Genomic DNA, 24,879 nt, shown 5'->3' on the forward strand with positions numbered 1-24,879 from the left:
ATCAATGCAGCACCACCACCCCGATTATATATAGGACCTCTCCTGCTTACATATAACTACTTTAGCGAGATATGTGTGATGGCAACTAATCCAAGAGTTTCCGGACAATAAGGCATTGCAGATTATTGTCAGGTTTGAAGACATGCAACAGCTTGGAGACCTTGCAAATCACAAGCAGAATATGTATATTTTTACAGTAACAGCCTTATAAGGTTGACAATAATAGTAATGATGATCATATGCAGGATGACAGGAACAGAGCTTTGCATTAGACCGGCCCAGTCAGTAACTTCCATGTTCGAAATCACGCGCCTACCTCGTGCAAACTGACCAATAGGAAGGCGAGAAAACCATGAGGTCCAAAAACGAGTCGAAACTCGTCCTCTCTGTCTCGAGCCCGGAGCGAAGAGGTTGTACTTTCTTTGTTTCCGGAGTCTTCGTTTCGTTAGCGGTCTTTAAATATATTTCGTTCCCACGAAAACGCCAAACTATCCTACTCGTGAGGATAAATAAGTCTTATTCCTAATATCAGATGCGTAAGGCCGGAGGATCAGGAACTCTCGTCAGTCTGGAAGAACATGAGGTTGGCAGGGAACAGTCAAGTGCATCTCACGACACAACTGATCATGAAGATGAAATACCAAGGAAAAATACTGAAAGTGCCCCTGGCAAAGAAATACTATCCCAAACCGTCACATCCATGCCTTATCAAAGAGCAACACTAGAGGAATATCTCAATAACACCTCAATAAAACATGGTATTGTGTCTGCAAAAATCACTGCTATTGAAACCAAGCACCAAGCCACTTATAATGCATGCATTACATTAAGCTGTCGCCAGGTCGTGCTGGAAGTAAATGATAGCACATATTTTTGCCAAATATGTAAAATAAACTATTCCTCATTTCATGTTGCATACAGGCTACCTGTTCAATTAACGGATGGTGCAACTAATAGCTGGATAACAGCATTGGATTCTGCAAGTTGTCAGATTTTGAAAGTCAAGGCAAAAGTTTTCCGCATACTATCTGATGATGAAAGAAAACTAATCATTAATGATTTCCTGACCAACCACAGAGTTAGTGACTTTTACTTGCAAAAAATGACATAGGTACTATCAGTTGCAGCAAATTTAATACAAGATAATTTCATGTATCCCAAAATAAGGAACTTTTAGCTGCATAATGATCATGAAAAAAACCTCATGCGTTAATTGGTTTGACTTGGTTTATTAATTCATTAATGTAATTACAAACTGCACAATACTCGTTTGCCACATGCAGTGGGGCTAAAGTTCGTGGCCCACATACAAGAAAATTTCAAGCACGTAATTCGTAAAGAAGACACACTGAGTTAACCTAAACAAATATGTAAATATTGTTTATTTCTTGCACAATCTGTCATCACTTGTTCCACCACCTGAACATGTGATAACCTGTGCAGTACTGTAACAATATCTATTTTGGCGAATCCATAAAATAACAAAACTACCGCTGTGAATCTCATTAACTTTATTTCCTTTAACTTGGATCACACTAAGATCTTTAAACGCTATGGCTTCTTCACATCGCTGTTGACGAGCGTAGGGTGGGATCATTACAAATGGACGAACATATAAATACAGCATATAAATCTTACAACGGACCAAATTGACGGTGATTATTCAGTGAAAACCCATACTCAAGATAGCTGTAACATAGGCAAAACATTCAAGTTTTAACTAGCCTATAATGGTTGCTTCAGCAGATACTCAACAACGAACCCATCACCAACATAACAGACCCTAATCCGTTGATGGTAAAGTATATAATATACATATAATATTATATATATATACATATATAATAATAATATATTATATATTATATTTTTGCATGATTATTCGGCTTATTACAGATGGTGGTGCCTTTGCATATCAATACAGCACCACACTGCACCACCACTCGGATTATAGGACCTCTCCGGCTTACATATAACTACTTTTATAGCGAGATATGTGTGATGGCAACTCATCCAAGAGTTTCCGGACAATAAGGCATTGTACATTATCGTTTAGTTGTAAGACATGCAACAGCTTGGAGACCTCACCGACTACTGGAGCACAGACGAGGTCCTGGAGACGCCATTTGTCCCGTCTATAAAGAGATTCGTTTCTCCTGATATATATTTAAGTTCTTTCACCTTTGCGATAACGACACGTATCTTCCTCGTGATGATCCAAATTACAATCCGTTCCATAAGCTCGGTGATATTTACCCTACAATTCTCCAACAGTTCAGTGATGTCTGGTCCCCAGGAAAGGACATTTGTATCGATGAGGGCATGGTAACTTTTGGGGTAATGTACACTTTCGCACCTACAATCCGGACAAGTACGGATTAAAGGCCTACCAGTTGTGTGATTCGAGCAATGGATACTGCTGTCGGTTTGAACTGTACGGAGGCAAAGGGAAAGAGCCATCAGCGAAGGGGTTGACACATGACTTCGTCACACTCTTCACACATGTAGGGTTTCTCACCAGCGTAATTTCAGTCCTAGTCATACTACAGATATACTACTAGTGGGCAGATGACAAATAGTGAACCATATCACATATGTATTTAGTTTAGGGTCTCATATGCCAAATTTCGCTGTCCCATAGACTTACACCTTGGATAAGCTAGTGGTAGCTACCAGTCACAAGATGGAAGACACTGTAGTGTAAGAGAACAAAGATTGTTCGATGTTCCCCTCCTGATGACAATGATCAACAACTTCCTGTCACAGCACTCCCAGAAAAACCCTAACTGCAGCCTTTAGTGCGCCATGCCGGCCTCTGGCAACATGGGCGAGACCCAGTACAAGTTCGAGGAGACTTTAACATGTACCAATTGTGGTTTCATGTTTGCTCCAGTGAAGCTGTACGAAGAGGCAGAGCGGTGCCCTGGCAGGACCAGGGGGCCAAAGCCTGCAAAAACGAACGTCAAGTTTGCTGTGGTTCTGACCATGGTCGGCATTGGGATAACGGGAGCCAAGACCCTGCTAAGCGGCATGGACATACGAACGCCAAGCATCTCCACCATGCAGAAGCTGGTGAATTCGGTCTGTGACAGCATGGAAACAATCCTGGAGACCTCCCTGTAGGAGAACAGAGGAAAGCTTCGCCGGATACTGAAGCTCCGCGGAAGAGAGGTCCCGGAGTGGGAACCGGTAGCAATAGATGGGACGGCGGATGGGTGCTATAATAACCCTTGCTACAATGGTGTGTCTCAACGGGCGACACAAGTAACCATGCCTTTCGAGACTGAGACCAACGGGAATCTGCTGATACACTTCAAGTCAGCAAATAAGTTGTGCCAGATCGGAGAGGGACAATGGGCGGATGGGGAGGAAAATCCTTCCCTGTGGCACCAATGACAACAGCTGTGTCAGAGTGTGTCCTCTGAAGAGTCAAGATCAGACAATGAGGGGGTAGGGGTTTCAAAACTAGGTCCATTCCCTGGCAGTCTGACCTGTTCACGAAATACAAGCGCGAAATGGACCTCAAATCAGATAAACTGCAGATTGAAATTGCTAGGAGACTGTCCGTAAAAGTGGTGCCAATTCCACCATCATCAGGTAATAACAACCCGTCCCGTCAGAACAGGATGTTTGTAAAATGTTTTTGTCGGTGACAATCATTATTTATTTATTATACAATCTGACATCATAACATGTTTACAAACGGGTATCACAAAGCTGGAAACCGCCTTCTACATGCAGTGTTAGCATGTATTTTGGCCTGGAGCTGAAACACTTGAGAAAAAGTCTTCGCAAGGCCCTAAACTTTTTCCTGACATAAATGAACTATGTACGGCTATTTGCGGATGCAAAGTATCTTATACAGTTGCCAGTTATCTTATACATGGATTTTAAATGACATCATAATAGATGACTTCTTGTAGCCTAAAAGACTGTGCCGACTTCTGGGGTTTTTACCCTCCCCCTTCTAGACTAGGGGAAGTGGTATCCTACGGTATTTAGGTCAGATTCCATATTTAGCGGGGGGCTAGCACTGCCCGGTACGGAGGCTCCTTTAGGCGTTTTCCGGCCGCGTTCTGAAGCCCTGTTAGGGGTTTTCGGGACTCGCATTCTAGTTTTTACCCGTTTTTATTAGCTAGTAATAGTAGAGGGTTGTATAACATCATGCCCCCTGCGCTCTCTAAGTTCACTAGACAGAGAAGTGCAGGAATAACATTCCTGCTGAAGCAAGAGGCTCAGTTTGAGGATGTGATTCATCTTCTGACGAAGCACGGTGTGAATCTTAAGACAGAGGTTGAAGGGATTCAGAACAAGGGTAACGGGAGGTGTGAGGTAACCTTCAACACCTCTGCCACCCTGAATAGGGTGGGGCTGTCCCTGTCCAGTGACCCGGACATAGATGTAGAATTAAAAGCCTTCAAAATCTGATTTCGAATTGATGGGGGAAATCTGCACTAGTTTTTTCAACTTGGAACATCCAGGGTAGCGTTAGTACAAAGTTTAGTGATGTAGAGTTTTGTAATTATTTTCGAAATAGCGATGTCATCTGTACTCAGGAAACCTGGGCAGACAATAGTAGGGTAATGGTTCGTGTGTAGTGATTCTTGCAGTACCTGGACTCAACCAAGGAGACCACAACCCTAAGAATAAAACACAGTTGGCGAATCATATAGTGTAAGTTTAACTTTGGCGACTTACAGCAAAAAACAGCAATCATTAATGGCTGTGACATCCAACAGGCTCATCTAATTCTAAGCTGAACCAGCCCCCACTGAGCCAAGGCACAGTCCCCGAAGTCTGGGTTTCCAAGAGGCTGGACAGCTGTAAGAATAGACCTAACCCTAACAACCAATGAGTTAGCTGGATATTCAGCCACAAATAAAATTTAAGATGTTGAGTTAGAATTCCAGGAGCCATCCCTAGTCTGACACGTTAGCCCATTAGTAATACATATTTTACTGTCGTTACATACAACTCAGATGTTGCAAGCTGATATGAATTAATGCTTGACGTTCATTTTGTATGGATCGTTTCTGTGTATGGCTGCTGGTATGCTATATGGGATGGTCCTCACAGCTAATCAATGTTGTTTGGTGCTCACATCAGGTGTCGCTGTAGAAAAAATATAAAGATAAGGAACAGAAATTAGTATCATTATACTGAAACGTTTCTTGGAAGTTGGTAACGAACAGAAAACAAGGCATTATAGTTGGTCAGGATGGCTCTTGAAAAGATTAATGCCAGCGGTCATGTAACAGCGAGTATGTAGGCATCACTAACTATCCGCCCAAGGGATCCTGGATCTTTTGGGTGAATCGGTTTGTGCGCTGGTTGTGAGCTGGCGGCGCGGGTTCGATTCCCGGGGGTCAGAGTCAACCTTCGACTTACTCCTTTCTGTGTTACATTGGTGTCGTTAGTGGGGCGGAACTTGGACGGGCGGTGGACAAAGGAAAATCAAACATGGCGACACGTGCACGTGCGGAGATCAAACTAGTGAAATTCTCCGGAAAGAAGACTGATTTCATTGCCTTGGCCAAACTACAACAGTGGCCTGTGGAGGATTACTCGACTAATGGAGATTACTCGACTAATAATAATATTATGCTACATCTGGAGGGCCCCGCTTTAGAGTTTGCAGAGAGCTTAGGGGATAAGGTGACGTGTGAGCTGATAAATCTACATTTTGCCCTGTCTGATCGGTTCGAACCCGCGCCGTGCGACTGCGTGTCAGCTCACAACCAGCGCACAAACCGATTCACCCAAAAGATCCAGGATCTCTTGGGCGGATAGTTAGTGACGCCAATATACTCACTGTTACAGTCATATATCTAAAGCTTTAGTGGAAAACTAGCTCTACCATTCTCTAACTTAAAAATAAAATTTTAAAATGTATAAATCTTGTCAATATTTTCGTAAAGCTTGTTCCAAATGATTACACAGCATATACATACATACAATTACCAAGGAGGTTTGAAATTTTCTTGAAAGTACACAGTTCTCTCCACCAGGTAAACAAGATAATCTATCACAGATGTCAGCCGCGCCCAGCCTTACACATGGATCTTTGCAAGTTCTGTCGTGAAATGTAGTAAAAACGATCGTATCATTACCAGAATACTACAAGGCGGTTAAAACAAATGTAAACTGAAGATTGTGGACAAAGGGTTTGGACTAGGGGCAAAAGGTTTGGACTAACTGACATGGAGGCGAGAGACATAGTTTACAGAATACGTGGCTCAACTAATTTCATCCGATTTTCATCCATAGGAACTTGTCGATATTTACATACGAGTAACCAGAGCATGCCAAAGATCCATTCTACGCAATGTTTACCTATACAAAAGCGACAATTTGTAAAGACAAAGGGATCTAAGAATGACCAACCTCTCGCTACCGCCCTTCCTCTCTAACTAAAGTTGGGTGGATATGCGACGGGAAATTCTGCCCATATCCATCCGCCGCGGAACTGGTAATGTCATGTTTACCAACAAAGAAATTATATACGAAACAAATATTAACAGACTAATTACTCAACAAATGTAAAACAATAACAAATTGAGGCAAACACTTGAAAAGAGAGCAGTTGTTACGAGATGCTCCGTTCTTGTCCGCACTACTTTCTGGCGGCACTTGAGTACATCCTGTTCAACTTCAAGGATTGTACTATGCTCCACCGAATATCACCCTCCAGACAGAACGTATCTTTTCGCCGCCATAAAGTAGTGCGAGACAAATAGGACGCTTTGTAATAATAACTGTGCCACATATGTTGTTAACTTGACATGTAAGCTACACATATTGGTATAAAAATTCTGTTTTGACAGAGTAGAGTCTATTTTTGCACTTTATGTGACCTTCCAGATGCCGAAGCGGATGGATATAATTGGTATTCTGCGATCGTCTGCAGCTTTGTAGCGTCAGTGCAGGGCGGCCTTTGCGAGGTAAGGTTCTGTGTTTGTTCGTCTCAGAATGTTTCTTCGAAAACATTTAGTTGTCGCACAGAATAGCTGTTTCTGAGTGTATTTGAGTTTGTAGCTGTTACTGGTGAGGGACCGTCCTTTTCGCAAGGGTCACTCACGCCGTTCAGCTCATGGCTTTTAGGCAGAAAATTAGAAAATAACTCGTGGCGTGGTGAATACATGGGCCGGGAAAACGGTGGTTTTGACCGAAATTCTCGCTAATTAATGCCTTCAAAGTAGTCTATGTTGATTTCTTTACTGGACAATGTGACTGTGATGTAGTAGTGTCCGGGATATTTTACCTTTTACGCCAGTTTCTGTTGTATTTGGCTGGGTTCTTTGTTTACAAAAAATACTTATTGAATAATTCATACAGTGAGCACAAATTATAATCCGAAACTTCCAGCTTTGCCGCTGAGTTAGGTACACAGATAACTGCATACATAAAATAGTGTTAAGTTTTATCAGTTCCGTGCTTATAATGTCGTTTATTTTTATTATGAGATTGAAAACAAAGCTGTAACGGACATTTATCTTTGGTATCTTAGAATGCCTATTAACTCTTAAATGCCATAGCTTGGACCACGAGGGACTATAAGATACGAGAGTTTTAAGATTTTTTTAAATGTGACAGGATGCATTGGTATGTGGACATTTGGCAACTATGCATATGTAATAGGTACCACATTGTGTAAAACTAAATGAAGATGTTTCTTTTGTTCAGGTCACCCAGGGAGGCTTGTGACAAGATGGCCATGGGCGTGTCCACCTGGCACATGGGTCTGGTGATCCCTGAAGTCTACATCAAGATATAACATCTCAGCATCCGTAGCAGAAACGCTGAGGAAACACTATTAGTCATTGATAGGAACAAAATTATTTGTTCTGTGAAACTTGACAGATGTTGATGGTTATTTGGGTGACAAAGTAGCAAACACTGACTGGGAATGGTAGAACATCCAACTTACTCAGGGTGTGTTAGTCAGGTTATCTTTAAAAGCTGTCAAGCCTCTTGGAAACCCAGACCTCGGGGACTGTGCCTCTGGCTCAGTGGGGCTTGTTCAGCTTAGATAGATGGGTCTGTTGGATGTTAATTCCACAAATCAATTTATCATGTTTGCTCTTGTCCCTTAGCCTTTTCTACATAAATATGAACGGCACACTATGACTGATTGACATTTAGTTGCATGAAAGTTCTGTTCAGTCAGTTGTCACTGAAGGTTGTTGGTTTGTTCAGTCTATCTGTAGAACATCTCACCAGGCGATCTGTGGCATAGTATGCTGTCACAGGGTGTTGTGTGTCGACTCCAACTTGGCAGGCAATTTGCACGTTGGAAAGTGAAGGAGCAGTGTATACATAATGGTAAGCACGGAGAAGATGCGAGATCTAGTGTAGGGATGATGAACCACGACCTTGCACAATGATAGCATTCCGCGATATCAAACTAAATTAGTGTCTGGAAAGTGCATCGTGCAATCTCGACAATTCCAATATGGGTGCTATTGGCTCGGAAAAATAGATCTTCTGTCGCATAACTCGTACTGTCATGTTGGCGAAAAACACAGCCCAAACTCCAGTCTCATTATGATCTTCAGTGGTTTCTTCCAGACGCTGTGGTCAGTCCAAGAAGCCAAATCTCACACGCGTACTCGGTAACAGGTCGCACCAAGCCAATTTGAATGAATATGAGGTCCTTATGCCGAGTCCTTGTCTCTTTAGAAGTGTTTTGCTTCCTTTAACGACGATATTAATGATATACTCAGTCAATTTAAAATTGCTATAGATTAATTGTTGCTTTAAGTTGGAACCCTACTGGCTTCTAAGTGGTAAAAAATAATAAGATGTTACAGTGTTGTAGAATAAACAATTACTATGGGAGTGAGTTTGATGGCATTGGTCTATAATTGTGCTAATTCTATCATTTCTGGTCTTCCAGGATGACGTGTTCTACTTGGTGCTCGTGTTCTTCCAGATTCCCGCGTTGGTACACGAGACACAAGTTCTTCGGGTCCAGCGGCTTGTTGTTGTAAAGTTGTTGTTATATAATGTCCCCTTAGAAACTCGACGTTGTTCTTCTGTAACTCTATCGAATCCTGATGACAGTATGTGAATGATTGCATTCAGCTGGTATGCAATGCCCATCAGGAAACAGATACAAAAAAACACAGCGACGAGAATCAGAATCGCTATAACAGCCGTCACGACCATGATGACTTTCAATGCTGTCTGTTATGCCTGTAAAACAATTAAATGTTCATATCTTAGCTGAACAGAACGCATTCCAAATCAACGGTACATGTCTACCTCCCGCTATTGTCCCAGATTTTTAAATAAGAACAAAATTATACATGGTAATTTAACCGTTGCAAATCTAACAGAATCCAGTTAAAAGGTCCCTGATGGAATTAACAGACTGTTGATTAACATTACTTGGGTAACACGCAACTTTCACAATTGCTGCAATGTGGCGGCTGGAAGAGAGGAAACCTTGGATGTGAGTGAATCGCAAAAGACCAGCGTCAGTAATGTATACCGGTGGTATGGTTATAAACAGTAACTTTAACCAACCATAGGCCGTGTAATATAGGAAAACAGACCTTAAATATGAAAACGAACCATGTAGTTTTCACGTGAGAACAAACTAAGGGGTGTAGGAATCAAACAACTGAATTCAAAGCTGGTCGTGGATTATGTGTATCCCGGTTACAAAGGACTATGAACCAAAAAAGCAATAGCACTAAAAGGCAATAGACTTGGTCTGCATAGGTTTTTTAAATAGTCTTTATCAAAATGATAGATTAAAGGTAAAGGAGGGAAGAAGTTAGAAGAGGAGGAAATAGCGACTGGAAAAGAATACAAAGGCAACGTTCTGTGTCAATTGTAATGCCGTTTATTTTAAATCGCCCCGCCCCCCTGCTCCAACGGTCTAACTTCCTTAATAAAGTCTCTTCTCTATTTTATCCAACACAGGCTATATTACAGTATACATAATAACAGTTGATAAATGGACTTTGAAATTATAATTGAATAAAAAGAACACAGCTCATGGAATATGTTACATATATTGACTTTAACAGCATAACTCCAGAAAGCTTAGATGGAACTTGGTATTTAATAGGTGGGTAGGTCTTAATAAGAGCTCGGAATGATCAGATTTGGGACCAACTGGCGGCTCCTATGGTACTGCAGCAGAACTTCCGGTTGTGATATGTCGTGATCTGGACATGTAAGGGTCGTGATTTTTGGATAGTAAGTAGCTCCTAGAGTCATGATTTTAGATGGTAGGTAGCTCTTGTGCCCAGAAAGAAGTGACGTAAGTTTGGGCCCTGTAGAAGCTTGTTTAGGAACTGCAGTGGCATTTGATTGAAAATGTTTGAAGTAGGATAACTTTAAGAACCGGTGATTTTTGGTTTGTGGGTAGATTAAATGACGGTTCATATAGTAAAATGATAATTATGTAAACCAGGATCTAATTCACATAATCACGGCATTCAAGAACATGTTGCAATAAGCCACGATGTAATTAGCCAGGAATAGAAACACGGATAGTTAGAACGATGCTGTAAATTTGAAGAAATGTACTTAATTTTGAATATTATTATATATTATATATAATATTATAAGTTTACTTGCGCTTATGGGGCCCCTGACCTCCCCCTTGAACACTTGAAAAGCGGCTATTGCCGATAGTGTAAATATTTAAGGTTGAATAAAGGTCGAAAAATAGGATGGAGACATTCAACAATCCCCCCCCCCCCAGTTATCAATGCTTTTTCCTTCTCTAAACATTTGTTTATTTAAGTCACAATAAATGGTTTTAGATGTAGCCTTCTCTACGGGTACAAATTTACCATGAAGTAGTCCAATTTGTGTTGATTGAGTTTAAAATTCAGCTATGGCTAGTTGGTTTAAATACTGAGCTAACTTTGTTTTCTTTTGGTATTGCATTTAGAAGGTTATTTTGTTCAGCCAATAAGTTTTTTTGGGTCATCTAATATCTCCATTAGAGATAATATGAATTGACCGCCATGAAAAATATGTTTTATCTATAGAAGGCCTGCATTAAAAATCAGATTATCTTTCCCTTATTCTTTGAGGTAAAAGTTAGGTATCAGTTTCCAGGGGACATAGGGCCATTACAAAATCTCCTGACCCATGAGGCCTGTAGACCGTGAATCTGATACAGCAGAGGTACTTCTGCCTCCACTCTGCCCTATTTAATAATATAGATGCCATAATGTCATGATATATCTTCATATGATAGTCCTTCTTCTGAGGAAATAGGCCATATGTGACAAAGAAATCTTACTCATCCTTAAAACGTTTGCTACGTTACCAATCTTGAGCTTCTCAATTATGCCATTGTATATCGAAAGAATTTCCTTCGTCACAAAGTTGTTTCTGTTTTGTTGTACAATATCCAAAACCAGACAACGTTCAAGTGTTCCCTGTTTTACCTTGTCAGGGCTTCGTTGTATCACCTGCAAACTTGTCTCTTTATGATTTTGTGGATTGATGTGTATGCTTTCTACGACATCATGGAAATTAATTACTACATGGTTTGCAATAGCAATAAATTGCAGGCGATGTAGTTTTTGAAACACGCACAGTTGTGTGAATTGCACCGCAACTGGATTTGACCCCTTTTCGTATCATTCTTTCCATATCTGCAAGTGAAAGAAATTATTATCAGTAACACGTCCTCTTTAACTCTCCCACAGGTAGGATGACTCAGCTCTATGTCATCTTCTTACAGACACTGAACACAGCGAGATGGACATTATTATTCAGCATTTTACCAAGTTCATTCAAGAACTTTGCATCCTCGTTGATACTGGGATCTGCTGTATCAGTAGGCAAAGTGATATGTCCTGAGCATATTGTCCTACTACATTCTGGTACTGGTACAGGGGCTGTGCCTTCATCTTCAGCCTGACCCTCGGACTCAACCTTAAGGATGAACTCCGGATCCAGCTCCCCGTCTTCTGTGTCCAGAAGCTCACACCCTTCATCCACAGGATCCTGGCTTTGTTGGGTGGCACGACCGACTCCCTCGGGTGGTATATTATGGTGGGAAGGAGGTCCCTGATGGTTTTGGGTGGCTCCTCTGATATCTCGTATTTGAAATGCCACATCTCTTCACATCAGCTTGGAACAGCTCGTCCCGGACGTCCTCGCTTCCATTCAAGTCATTGGAAATATAGTTCTCCTTCAATGCCATGGAGATATCGACCTGGAGCGAGTCCCAGCTGTCGACAAGCATGGCCATCATGTCGTTTCTGGAGGGGGATGATATCTTCAGCTGATCTTCCGATTTATGTAAAGTCAAACTTGAATGAATACTGAGGAGGCTAGCACTACTGTGGATTCACTACTGTGAACCCGCTCGGTTCGGCGTCGTGTGTATTTGAATCAAAATGTTTATCGAAAAAGGGCACACTTGTTACGGCCGGATAACACTCTCTGCTACTAAAAAAACGGGATAATTAGGCAGCATCTAAGCTGTTCTGAGGGAGTAACAAGCTCTACACATAACAGAACACGCTGGCTGATAAAATCTCTAAGCCCCAAAAACGATGTGAAAAACTGAAAGCCAGATTTCACGAAAAACGGCTCGGTAAAATCTTACCTCCAGATCCTCATGTTCAGAGCTACTCGAGTCGGACCTGACGGCGGGGCGCCTCTTCTTCTTGGGTCGGGGGCTAGACGGCTTGGAGCCCTCGCTCGTTGAAGCTTCAGGTGCGTTCATTTGCCCGTTGGTGGGGGCTGTTTGCTACTGCCGCTGGGGTTGGGTTCTTTCTTCCCAGCTGCTGGGTCTGCGTCCGACAATTGTGCTGCAGCGTGTGCCGCGTCCCGTGAGGCGATTTGAGAAGTGTCAGTCTAACTTAAGTAGCTACACATGTACAGTTAAATCTTTACATTATAATACAACGTTAAAATTGACATATTCAATCATTAAAAATTCTAAGGACAATTACTCACACAAGTGATATACAAAGCAATATTCATATATAACAATGGCTGCCAGGGATCAATGCCCATCTTCCAGGTTCAGCTTTATTGACATTGGCATGACATGTTCGATGAAATTAAAAACATGAATTGAGCCTACTCTCCAAGCAGAGGTAGGGTCGCTCGGTATTTTGGCAGTATTTTCGCGTTTTTAATACGTCTTTCTACTTTTACGGTTTTTTTTTGGTCTTCCTCCCCTTACCTCTGCCGGCAAACGGAACGTTCAATGGGATTAAATTCGATCACTTTAGCACATTATGGCCATTTGTCGACTAGGTGCTAAGTATGTGCGGGGCAGCTCTGGGTTTCTGTCTGCGCGCCGCGGGACGTTTCCGGTCTGGCCGTCGCGACCTTTGACCCTGGACGCGTATGTAACGGTTTCGGGGTCAGCCGGTGGATTTAAACTTTCGGTAGTAAACTGACTGGATTATTCTCTTGAATCACTTAAAATGGACACAAGAGCAAGGGCTACGCGCGTAGCAAAAGACCTATGGGGCTTCGAGAGTCTCCGTGAAGCCCAGCTTACCGCAATTACGGCAGTTTCTGAAGGGAAAGACACATTTGTAGGCCTTGCTACCGGACAGGGCAAGTCTATTTGCTATCAGATACTGCCGAGTATTTCTACCAGCCCGACGGTCGTCCTCGTCATTTCTCCGCTCCACGCACTTGTTGCTGATCAGGTAAGACATTTTGTATAGAAACTACGTAGCATGACATTTTAAATTATACAAAGTGACTTCCGATTACGTACGAGTGCAGAGCGCCCCCCTCCCCATTCTACCGATAAATATGCAACAAGTAACTTAGGCTTACTTACCTTCCGTGTGTAATTTCTGCGGTGGTGGAATTGAACCCAGCATTAGACAAGAATAATGACAATGTTATCGTTTCAAAATCCTTATTTAATGCATTGCTGCCTTGCTCATTTAGAGAATGAGTGGTTTTGCTTATTTACTAAAGATACAACGGTAGTTTTTAGCTTGCAAATTATACATGTAACGTCACTTGTTTCCCTATAAATAATATTTGCCTAAAAAGTACTATTACATACAATATTTCAGATACACCGATATGAGAGCGTCACCGGGTACAAGGGACTGCACCTGAAAAATGCTGGAGACATTCAACAGTACATGGATGGACCAGATGGCAGTGTTCGAATTGGTGAGCAACATATGACAAACTAAAAATCACAGATTTGCTTCCCACAATGTTATTGTTATCTTAAAACAGTCATTTAATCTCATGTAGTAATTAATTTGGTAATTCAGGTAGTTTAACTTAAGACTGGTCAAATGATTCTATGCTATGTCAAATGAACCATATGAAAAATGTAGTAACTGGAAAAGACTACTTACTTTACTTATGTGTTTTAATATTGTACAGACGTTCATAACATTTGCAACTATTGTTGACTTCTTCTACAGTTTTCATGGCCCCAGAACAGGCAGTGTCACCACAGGGACGGAAACTGCTGCAAACACCTCCACTGCCTATACAAGTTGTTGCAGTAGACGAAGCACATTGTATACCTGAATGGTAGGTTGTCCCATAGAGAATTTTAAAGTCAGAAATTGGGGGAAAAATAAGGGGCGTGCTTCAAAACTTTACATCAGGGTGGTAGGTGCAAACTGTTTTGTTGGCTGGAAGTCTGTCGTAGTGCTATATTCTTGAAAGACCTTCCCCATCCTTCCTTGTTCGCCCCCAGACAGTACACGTGTGAAGGGTCTATAATTTCATATCATTAGCAACAAAGCACTGACATATTTTACAACATGCCACTATCCAAGGAGGTTAAAATCTGATTTTAACCTCCTTGCACTATCATGTAAATGTACAAATGCTATGTCACCTATCATTTAGTTACATTGAAACATTTGACATGTTAACATTTTTAATCAACAGGGGAGATGACTTCAGAAAAACATTTAAGAAGATCGGTAGCTTGCGGGCCCTCCTAAGCAAGGTGCCATTCATGGCCCTTACTGCCACAGCCACCCCTGATGTCTGCAGGAGTGTGATGGATGCCCTGCACATGGAGAATCCAGTCATGGTGAAAGGCAGTCTGGATCGACCCAACATCTTTCTCCTGAGGAAGAAGATCAAGAGCACAAAGGTAATCATATATTCCTATGTCTAAAATCATGTTTCTGTATTAGATTTTTGTTTACTCCAAAGAATCATTTGTGAATAACTAATGTGAAAAAGGCTTTCAGAACTTAATGAAATTGAGGAAAGTAATGTAAAATACTAATAATGAGCTGTAATAGTTGTGTTTGGCATTTGAAAATACTTTATCCAATATATGACAGCTATCTTTACAATACTGGTAACAATTACAATTTGTGCCATCAAATTTTTTTCATACAGGAAGACTTCCAGCCACTTGTGGACCACATCATGGCAGCAGAGACAGTGCAAGACATCAAGAAGCACATTGTGTATGCCACAACAAAAAACACCTGTATGGAGCTCTGGGAGGAGCTGACTAGGAGGTGTCCAGCGAACATAAAAAAAGCAGTGAGGGTGTTCCACGCCGACATCTCCCGACAGGCCAAAAAAGAAGTCATGGAAGCCTTCAGAGATGGGTCCGTGAGAATTGTCGTGGCGTCAATTGCTTTTGGAATGGTAGGAAAAATTATGAACTTCACTGCTAACAAAAAAACAGCAAAATTTCTTTTCTCCATTAGATATGGTAGACAAGTTATTGCTTATTGTTTGTAGATTTTTGTTTGACTTGCATTTTTATTTGGCAGCTGTTGTAAATTATCGACTTTCCATGTGTGCTTTTACAAATAACTTCACAAATGAAATATTTGCATCAAGTACAATGCTAAAGCATTTGCATGCATGTCACACAGGGCATCGACATACCAGACATAGATGGAGTGGTTATCTACCACGTGCCTGCCACCATTGGACAGTTGTACCAGGTAAATAATATTTATGCTTGGACTTAAATACAGCTATAAATAATATGTTATAAGAGCTATTACATTTAATATGACAATTTTGACTTGTGCATGTAGATAGATCAATTTTGAACAACATAAAAACATTCAGTTGCCATAAAAATAAGTGTGTATAATTACACAGTATCTATTTTAAAGTTTTTTTTTTGCTGCTAAGGAAATTGGAAGAGCGGGAAGAGCTGGACAACAAGCAAGTGCTGTGATTTTTTACGGAAAGGGAGATGTCAACAAGGCTCCGGAGGATCTAAAAGCGTTCTTGCTGACGGATGGCTGTCTGCGAGAGGAGCTACTGAAACACCTGGGGCAGGACATGGAGGAACAACCAGACAAGTGCTGCAGTGTCGGTGACAGTAATGGTGACGACGGTGATCAGGAAACATGCTTCTTTCTGCATCAGACTGAGAGTAGAGCTGTCCACCAGCCCAGTGAGTACAGGAAAAGAAGGGCAGACTCGAAAAAGGAGAAGGAGCTGAAGGAGGCCATATTGGAACTACGTGACACATGGTACTGCGAGAGACCGGAGTTGCTCCTGTTTGGACCTGACATTGTAATGGCTGATGAAACAGTGGACAAAGTTGTCACCAAGTGTAGGTCGATTCATCGTGTGGAAGACTTAGAAAAGATAAGTGGCATGCCTGCAGACAAGACTGAAGAAATTCTTCAGGCAATAAACAGCCTTTTCCCGGAACAGAGAAGAAAGATTAGAGCAAGAAGACGCCGCCATGTTTTGGGTGATATTGGCAACATAGTTAGGTAATACCCACCTCTAATCATTCATCAATCAGTGCGGCTAGGTCTACTTCAAGATCCTCGTCCCCGGTGTTGTGTTCAGTTTCATCATCCACTTTTCCCTTACGGAGGAAGTTGTCCAACCATCTGTCGACTGTTATGCGTTTGTCTCCCTTTTTCACTACATCCACAAACTCCTTGCCCGAGCACAGCCTTCTACCTGGAGTTGGAGAGTAAGCACTGCCTTCTAGGATGGACTTCCACATTGCCTCTACATCAGCATGGGAGGAGGGTGTTGTATGCTGAACAGTCTGCTTCGCCTGGAAGACCCTGTCACAAAACCTTCGTGCTTCGTCCAGAAGAGGCACTGCTAGGGAAACCTCCTGTGCATGACGTAGGGTCAGCTGGCCGCCTGATGCTTTCAGGACTTTCTTGAGGATCCTATATTGCCAAAAAAATTGTGATTTGTATCAGTCATTAAAATATTGTGTCCTATGTTTGGTAACATAAAGTAACATAAGTAACATCTATCTAATGTGCTGTTTTAGTGTTAGAAATGGTTAAGTCTAAAGGACAGAAAAACTACTGTGTTTGCATAGCTTCAAACTGCGTAACTGTACTATTAATAATAGTATTATGATAGTTAAATTGTTTTACTGTAATTGAAATAATGTTATTACATTGTACACTGAATCTCTTTCATACGCATGGCTTACTAAAGGATGAAATAATTGTGTAGCACCATCATTCATAATGTATCACAGCGAGTCCTAGACATGCTTCCCATGTTATCTATACACTGTGTTTTATAATGTAATTGGTGCATGATTTAACTTAACTCTAAACTGTCAAAATCATGGTTATATGCTTACTTATTGTAGTGTTCAACAAGCATATCCACTGGTTTCCCGTGGCCTTCTCTGGAATGGGTGTTGACCCCTCTGTTGTTGGTAAGAACTTCAGTTGTCCGCGGCGACCAGTCCGCCAGCAGGTTGGCAAGATGATTTGCTGCTTCACTGCTATACTGGCTCCTGCCAGTCCCTAGAAAGGTTGGTAGCCAGAACTTCCAGTGGCTGATGATCCCTGGTCCATCCTCATGTCTAAAGCAAAGACAAATCAACATAATCATGTGTCACATTGCCTGCACCACTTATGACACAAGAAGGTCATTATTATTTGTAGTGGACTATTTCGTCAAAGTTAACATGTAAACTTGTAAATATGTATAAATTGTATATAGTATTCCCTTTAACAACTATTTCTCTCAATAATAAAATGATAATATCAGTTTTTAACCTTGTTTTTGCTATTTATATAAAAAATTCTTGTGAATTAAACTATACCATGACATTAAAGTGATACATGTATATATCTATGTAGTAAGACAAAATCAACTTGAAGCTGAAACAATAAGAATGGATCTTCATACCTAATGCATTGTCGAAGATCTACATACAGCATGAGGTGTCGCAGCAAGGCAACTGCATGCTGGAAGATGCTGTCATCCACGCTGTCTCTCACTGTTCTTTTGAAGACGTACTTGTCCAGAAAGGAGTGTATGGTGTCGTTCAGCTCTTCTGCACTTCTTTCTGGCACGTCTTCTCCAGGACACGTCATTCCCAAGTGATGGAGTAGCGCTGCTATGAGATGTGCCTTGCAAGCATGGTGCAGAAATTCGTCCATAGCATTGAATTTCTTGCCTAAGATTCATAGAAAGACAAAAAGAAAACATTAACCAAGAAATACAAGTAAATACTGTAATGACAAATAAATCAACTCCAACCTAACTTTCTCAACTTAAAAACAAATACATTACAATCATTATCTGTGTACATAAGAGGTCTGTAATTTACATGTTTACACATACGCATAATTATTACCAACCTCCAGAATCAACATTTCTTCGATCCACTACATCCCGCAGGTGCGCAAGGGATCCTACATTCTTCGGAGAGTTCCAGTGGGCGATGTGAATACACTTTCCAGTCTCCCAAAGGAAATGAAAGTCACCTGTAGGCATATACATGTAAACATATAGTTTGATGTTAGACAGAATTTTCCTAGTTGACTTAATCATAAAATGGGCAAATTGTAATTGACAAAAACATCTATAAATTTAGACATCAAGTACTAATAACCCCTTCAACCTCAAAGAACATTTTTGAAACAGAATCTTACCTGGACATTCCTTGGCCCAACTGAGGCGCTCCAGGTTATCCACATCGTCTTGTCGGTGACGCTTTGCAGCACGGACGTTTTTACACGTTGCTTGATCACCAATTACTTCCTGGAAACAACATTACACATGGTAAGTTATATATACTCTAAAGAGTTGACATAGGGGGAGGAAATATGACAGATGCCAGAAAAGTGGTATCAAGGAACTGAAGGAAGGATTACATAGTAAGTATTAAAGCCATTTAGGATCTAATAAACTTGACTTGGAACTAACTTGATCCCAACAGTTTTCTGGTGTCATGTTTGCCTCCTTGGCAAACCGTCTGAGGATGACAATGTTGGCACTTGTCACTGCCTCGTTTTCACCCATTAGTTCCAATGGCATGTATGTTGATGGCGTCACGGCCTTTTGCACAGGTGGTGGTTTCCTGTGAGAAGAAAATGACTTGAACTCTTCTGACAGGAGTTTTGTGATGTGGTCACCAAGTCGCTGTCTTAGTCTGGTGATATCCTCCTTGCTTGGCAGCAGATCTGCAGCAGACAGATCGCAACGCCTTCCCTGTAAAATGTAAAAAAAAAACTATCACATACTTATATTTGTATTATATTTTTGTATCCAGCTAAATAAAAATTACATCTTTAGATCTTTACTATGTATCAAAATATAATACCAGAAGATTTACCTGGGGTTCAGTTGATACATCTTGAGAAGGGATGTGCCTCAGGGGGATGACCAACCGTGACGTCCAGTTTTTCATCTCTGCATGATGACCTGTATTTATGGAAAAGCATACATTTATTCTGAGCTCCATACTTACTAGCAATATGTCTGTAAAACTGGGCAATGAGAGAGAAAGTCAAAGTAAGAGAAAAGGAAGAAAATGCTGTCTTTTATATGTTACATTATTTTTTTAAAATCTAAGTTAACCACCTTAAATCAGAGCCTCACAAATGCAATGAAAAGATTAAGGTGCACCTTTTCTTATTTGCTGCACTTTCACCAGTATGTTCACATTGTCATATGACCATACTGCTTCTCTGGGGATTGCAGCACTTCTGGTGATGTCGGCATTGTCCTTTATCACCCGCCAGACATTCCTGGACGACACCCCTATGCCAGCATGATTCAGGATTTTCAATACCTAGGAGAAATAGAAACATTATATGATTGAATAAAACCTTAAGAAACCTAAGCAATTTTGTAGAATAAGTACCATGTATACTGTATTTTTTTATCATGTGGCCTCCATCCTTTAGCCTAACAAGTACATGTACAATAACAATGTGGAAAAGAAATCAAGGACAAGACATCATATAGCTAGTAAATAAGACAAATACCTGATCATTACATGTCCGTGCCATGAAGCCCAGTGACAGAATTGTTTGAAGTCCGCTGGCTTTCTGACTGTGGTGATTGGCGATAGTGGCAATAATTGACATTGCTACAGACTGCGATCTGTCATCTTTGCTCCTTTCATAGGTTGGTGTTATCAAATTGCTGATCAGGCGGTGGATGGTAGGTGCATTGGTTTGTATGTACAAGGCTGTATCTGCTGCACTGAATTCTTTAATGTCCGAGACAGTTTTGATTGTTCTAGTCAGGGGGCTGGTTTGAGAACAGATTGATGTGATTTCCATCTGCAGTTGGTTGTCTATTGTCACTGGGTCTAACATGGATGCGGCACGCCTCGCCTCGTAAAGCTGCTGTCTGAGCATTCTGTTTTCTTCCAGTAGTAAGGCAGTAGATTGCTGGTGGCTGTATGATATGGATGCTGGCAGAGCAGAGGAGGGTGGAGGCGTCCACGTTGGAAGGCCGACAGGCTGTAAACACGGCTGGAAAGAAACCCCCCTGTACAATGTTGTTGTCCCAGTCCTGCCTTTTTGCACATTTACATGGGGAAAGCAAGCCTTGATGAACTTGCCAATTTGGTTTACTGTTAAGTGAAAATCCGACAACAGTTCCACAACAACATTTTGTGGCAGCTTTCCGCATGTGTCTACCTGCAAGTTCTCCCACAACCTATAGAAAAAAATAGAAACACAGTCATGTCCAACAGCTGTAAACATCAACAACATTGAAATATACATCAACTACATAAAGCTATGATGTATGAGGGGTTACAAAAAGGAGTTGTGTATGAATCTATTTTATCATCTTACCAAGGGTGAATCAGTCAATTATCACTCAATTGTTAAATCAATATTTGTTAAACATGTTTTCTTGCGACCTGTACTTAGCACATTGTGGCATAACTGTGCAAATTATAAAAATAATTCATAAAAATAAAGGTCATAACCCATTCATTAAAATACAAACTTTTATCTCTTATGATACATTATTTGATACAAAACATTTCCAAAAAAATCCAGCTGATCTGTTAATATTACGTACCCATGAACACATAAGGGCAAAATACATGCTGGTTATACCTACGGCCGACTTTTTATCTCCCCAGAACTGTAGCTTCACGTGTAAAGCACTGCATCAAGCATGTGGGGAGGGGGGAACACTTACGCAAAACACATTCGCTATAAGCGATGTATTAGACGTTAAACGATAACAACAACAACAACAAATAACACAACTGACTGGGTCAGGATATTCCACAGCATACTGTACTTGCATGAAAGGTGCATAACAAGGGAAACAAAGTACTTTGCTGCGTGTAAAAACATGTCCGAAATTATACTTGGTCCTGTGTTGACAAAAATTATCGTCACATTGTCAACCATCCTGCCCCATTTGTCAACGAATTTCGTTGAAATACTAAGGTAATATAAACTTTTAAGTACAGAACACATACCTTCTTTTGATCCGTTCTTCGTGCGCCATTGTTGAGGGCTCTCGGGGCCTTTGTCGATCAAAATACAAGGCCGCACAACACAGTATTTATGGGCGAACCCCGTAGTCAAAAGTAGTACGGGTACAAAGTAGTGCTGCACAATACTAGAGAAGGGTGCAGAGATTGTTCAGTGCATGGCATCGGGATGGGACCTGTGGTAAATGTTAGAGGAATACGTCAGTTTTGAGACTGTAAAAGTTGAGTTATGGTGCGTGTTCAGTCGGCGTAGATTTGCGCTCTAATACTTGTACCGAGTAGTACTGTGCGTTGGCTGCAGTTCCGTGACCTCCGCAGTGGCGCTAATAAAAGAGGGCGTGAGAACAGAACGAGCCGGCAAATTTAAGCTCATTTTCACATTATTTTGTACACCATACCCTGAAATTAAACATATCAAAATCCTGAACCTTGCTTGTGCACCCTACTATAATTTTTAGTGAGTCGAAGTGAGTCACTTTGGGGTCCTTAACTATAGAAATCCCCATAGGGCGAAAACTGTGTTGTGCCGCCACAAGTCGACGAAACCCGAAAGAAAATATCTCAAGCTGGCGCCATTTTGTAATAACCGCATCTAACGTAAAAATACAACTTTCCCCAGTAGGAAATTAATCTTTAACGCTTTTACGTAAATACGGTTAATTATATAGTGACAAGCAACCTTTTGAATATTTATTACGTAATCGTTATATGTACTATCTATTCGTTTGATTGTTTTTGTCGGAAGTGCCAGTTTAAAGTTGCGTTGTGCTGCCATCACACTTGGCGCGAGCTCACAGACAGCCAGCCCGCGGAGTGACGTCAGGAATCAGCGGGTGGCGAGCGCGGCTGAGTGAACGCGTCCACGGGCCTGCCGGATGTGCGAAAATCCAGGCAGTAAAAAGATTGGCCAAACGATGTTTTAATGGTTCCCAGGGAGGGGCAGGGACACGTTTATTTCTATAGATTGCCCCGCCCTGGTGCGTTTGCCGGCAGAGGTAAGGGGAGGAAGACCAAAAAAAAAACCGTAAAAGTAGAAAGACGTATTAAAAACGCGAAAATACTGCCAAAATACCGAGCGACCCTACCTCTGCTTGGAGAGTAAATTGAGCCAACATTTACAAGTATGACAATATTTAAAATACAAAAGAGCAGATAAAAACTACAAACATTTTAAAATGCGATAGAACCTAGGTAAAGGAACAACAACGAATAACAACAACCAGAATCCTATGGAAATTTCCATGCCACGCGGCAAATCAATTTCCAAAAAGTTTTAGCCTAAGTATTTAGAGCTATACTGCTCGAAATCGCAGGAAATCTCAATGTGAAGTACCTGTTCGGATATCGGAAATACGCCGAAATGCGCCAAATCTTTTGTTCACAGAAACAGCACCCTTACCACCTGCTTCAATGTTGAAGCAATTTTTGTTTCATCTCTTTAAAGACAATTTTTAGGAGTGGGATCGTTATCGTTGGTTTCTAGGAGAGGTACCTAGAAATCAATCTTCATTGTACGCAATGGCCACAAAACAACCAGAGCGGAGTTGGTCTGCCGCCAGAGTAAACTTGTCTCCAGTCTCGGAGAGGTCGTCCATCCAGATTCCGGAGTCATCGTTGTTGCCGCCGTGTGTGACGTCGCGTCCTCGTGTGGTGTTGTCATTGCATGACAGGTTCTATCCAATGTCCTTGACCTATCTATTTCCTCTCGTGGTGAAACCGGCAGGGTCAGCTCCAAGTCATCTGGCTTACATCAGCAGCTCACTTACTCTCCTGTGAAGAAGTTCCTGTTCCGTGAATAACTCCCTCTCGGACCTGAACATTCGTGATAGCATGATCCCGACCTCTGTAAAATAAACATGGCAATATAGTTGCCATAAGTCGCAAAATCGAGCTGGTAGTGTATGCATTACCAAACTCTCGTTCAAGGTCCATCTACATAATGTGAATGAATTTCAACCGCATACTGTATTTTGCCCGTTCAAGTTATATTACATAAAATGGACGACGTGTACAAAAGTACGTCTCCATACTTTCATCGACGATCAAATTTTATCCAGTCCCATCAAGGATTACACAGCAATCCTTCTGTTTCTCATGCCCCCCAGGCTGTCACTGCACTCTCAAAGTCCAAGTCATTGACACTGGGGCCATCTATACTGATGGTCAGCAGGGCATTGAGGGTGTCATTGTTCATCCTGCTACACAACCTGGTCTTGACACGCTTCAGCGTGCTGAAGGACCTCTCGCTATCAGAGTTCAAACAACGTCTGAAAGACACATTTATTTCAAAGACAAAACCCCCTGATTCCTACTCCTCTTCATCAGAATCAGATGATGAGTAGTCTGAGAGCCGGTCACTATCTGCCTGTAGATCAGCGTTCCGCCTGCGGCCCTGGGGGAGGTCAGGTAGTCCCCCTGCTGTCCTCACCCTCTGCAAGAAGGTGAGTAGCAGGTCCCTGAGGAAGTTGTTTGTCTTGGCCGACAGGACTGTCTTCCCCCCATTGTTCTGCCTTGGGTTGGCAACATTGACCCTGTTGTATCTTGATGTGGCAGGGCGATCCACATGTTCGTTCTGAAACGCACAACAGTCATCTAGTTATTTACCTAGTATAGCCTGCCTTCCAATTCTCAACATTGTCCTTGCTAGAATACCAGGTAGATTGCATTTTTGCTTGCATTGGCATAGTTTTGATGCATTGGCATAGGTTTGATGTTTTACATGTATGTATGTCCTTCCCATTTTCCATGTGTGCACAAGCAAATTTGAAATATTAGCTATATATAAATGTACTGATTGCACTTTCTTTCTTTTCCATTGTGGGTGTACATCCTTATCCTACAGCACGACCTGATGTAACCAGGAGAAACATACCCAGTCCATAATGGCCAAGTTCATCCTGAGGCCATAGTCAAGGCTGCCGAAGAAAATCCTCTTGTCTAAGTACTGAAGGCAGGCATTATTGTACGACTCAACGTACAGTGTGTCACGGCACTGAAATGTAGTAGAAAAAAACATTGCATGTTTGCATGGCTACAGTTATAGAAAAAATGTGTTATTGTATGATAAGCATGGACACGTGAAGTTTGAGTTCTGACAATTTTTTTGCAAGTGAAGTACGACAATGACTGACGTTCAAATAAGTTATGATTCTTCAGTTCTTTTTGTTCTTCACTTAGTTGAAGACTCATGACATGGGGGGGGGGGTAAG

The 24,879-nt window shown here is 41.5% G+C and overlaps 2 protein-coding genes and 1 long non-coding RNA gene across 3 annotated transcripts; 1 reads left to right on the plus strand and 2 right to left on the minus strand.

Moving 5' to 3' along the window:
• Positions 1 to 4,458: 4,458 nt before the first annotated feature.
• Positions 4,459 to 6,588, minus strand: LOC109465534. The gene is made up of 2 exons (XR_002139968.1): positions 6,385 to 6,588; positions 4,459 to 5,112 (listed from the first exon to the last, which is right to left on the minus strand). It is a non-coding gene; the product is annotated as an uncharacterized LOC109465534 (long non-coding RNA).
• A 6,819-nt stretch (positions 6,589 to 13,407) lies between these two features.
• Positions 13,408 to 16,729, plus strand: LOC109465538 (ATP-dependent DNA helicase Q-like 3). Its single transcript, XM_019762891.1, has 7 exons — positions 13,408 to 13,652; positions 14,034 to 14,136; positions 14,400 to 14,511; positions 14,878 to 15,088; positions 15,343 to 15,600; positions 15,834 to 15,905; positions 16,102 to 16,729. The coding sequence occupies exons 1-7, from the start codon at positions 13,422 to 13,424 to the stop codon at positions 16,699 to 16,701; spliced, it is 1,587 nt and encodes a 528-aa protein (XP_019618450.1). The 5' UTR covers positions 13,408 to 13,421; the 3' UTR covers positions 16,702 to 16,729.
• LOC109465518 lies at positions 16,715 to 23,864 on the minus strand. Its single transcript, XM_019762875.1, has 8 exons — positions 23,784 to 23,864; positions 19,826 to 19,993; positions 19,126 to 19,410; positions 18,852 to 18,960; positions 18,558 to 18,683; positions 18,103 to 18,373; positions 17,546 to 17,773; positions 16,715 to 17,114 (listed from the first exon to the last, which is right to left on the minus strand). The coding sequence occupies exons 1-8, from the start codon at positions 23,862 to 23,864 to the stop codon at positions 16,715 to 16,717; spliced, it is 1,668 nt and encodes a 555-aa protein (XP_019618434.1).
• Positions 23,865 to 24,879: the final 1,015 nt, after the last annotated feature.

This window comes from Branchiostoma belcheri, unplaced genomic scaffold, assembly GCF_001625305.1.
Source record: "Branchiostoma belcheri isolate BF01 breed outbred unplaced genomic scaffold, Haploidv18h27 scaffold152, whole genome shotgun sequence".
Classification (NCBI taxonomy): domain Eukaryota; kingdom Metazoa; phylum Chordata; class Leptocardii; order Amphioxiformes; family Branchiostomatidae; genus Branchiostoma; species Branchiostoma belcheri.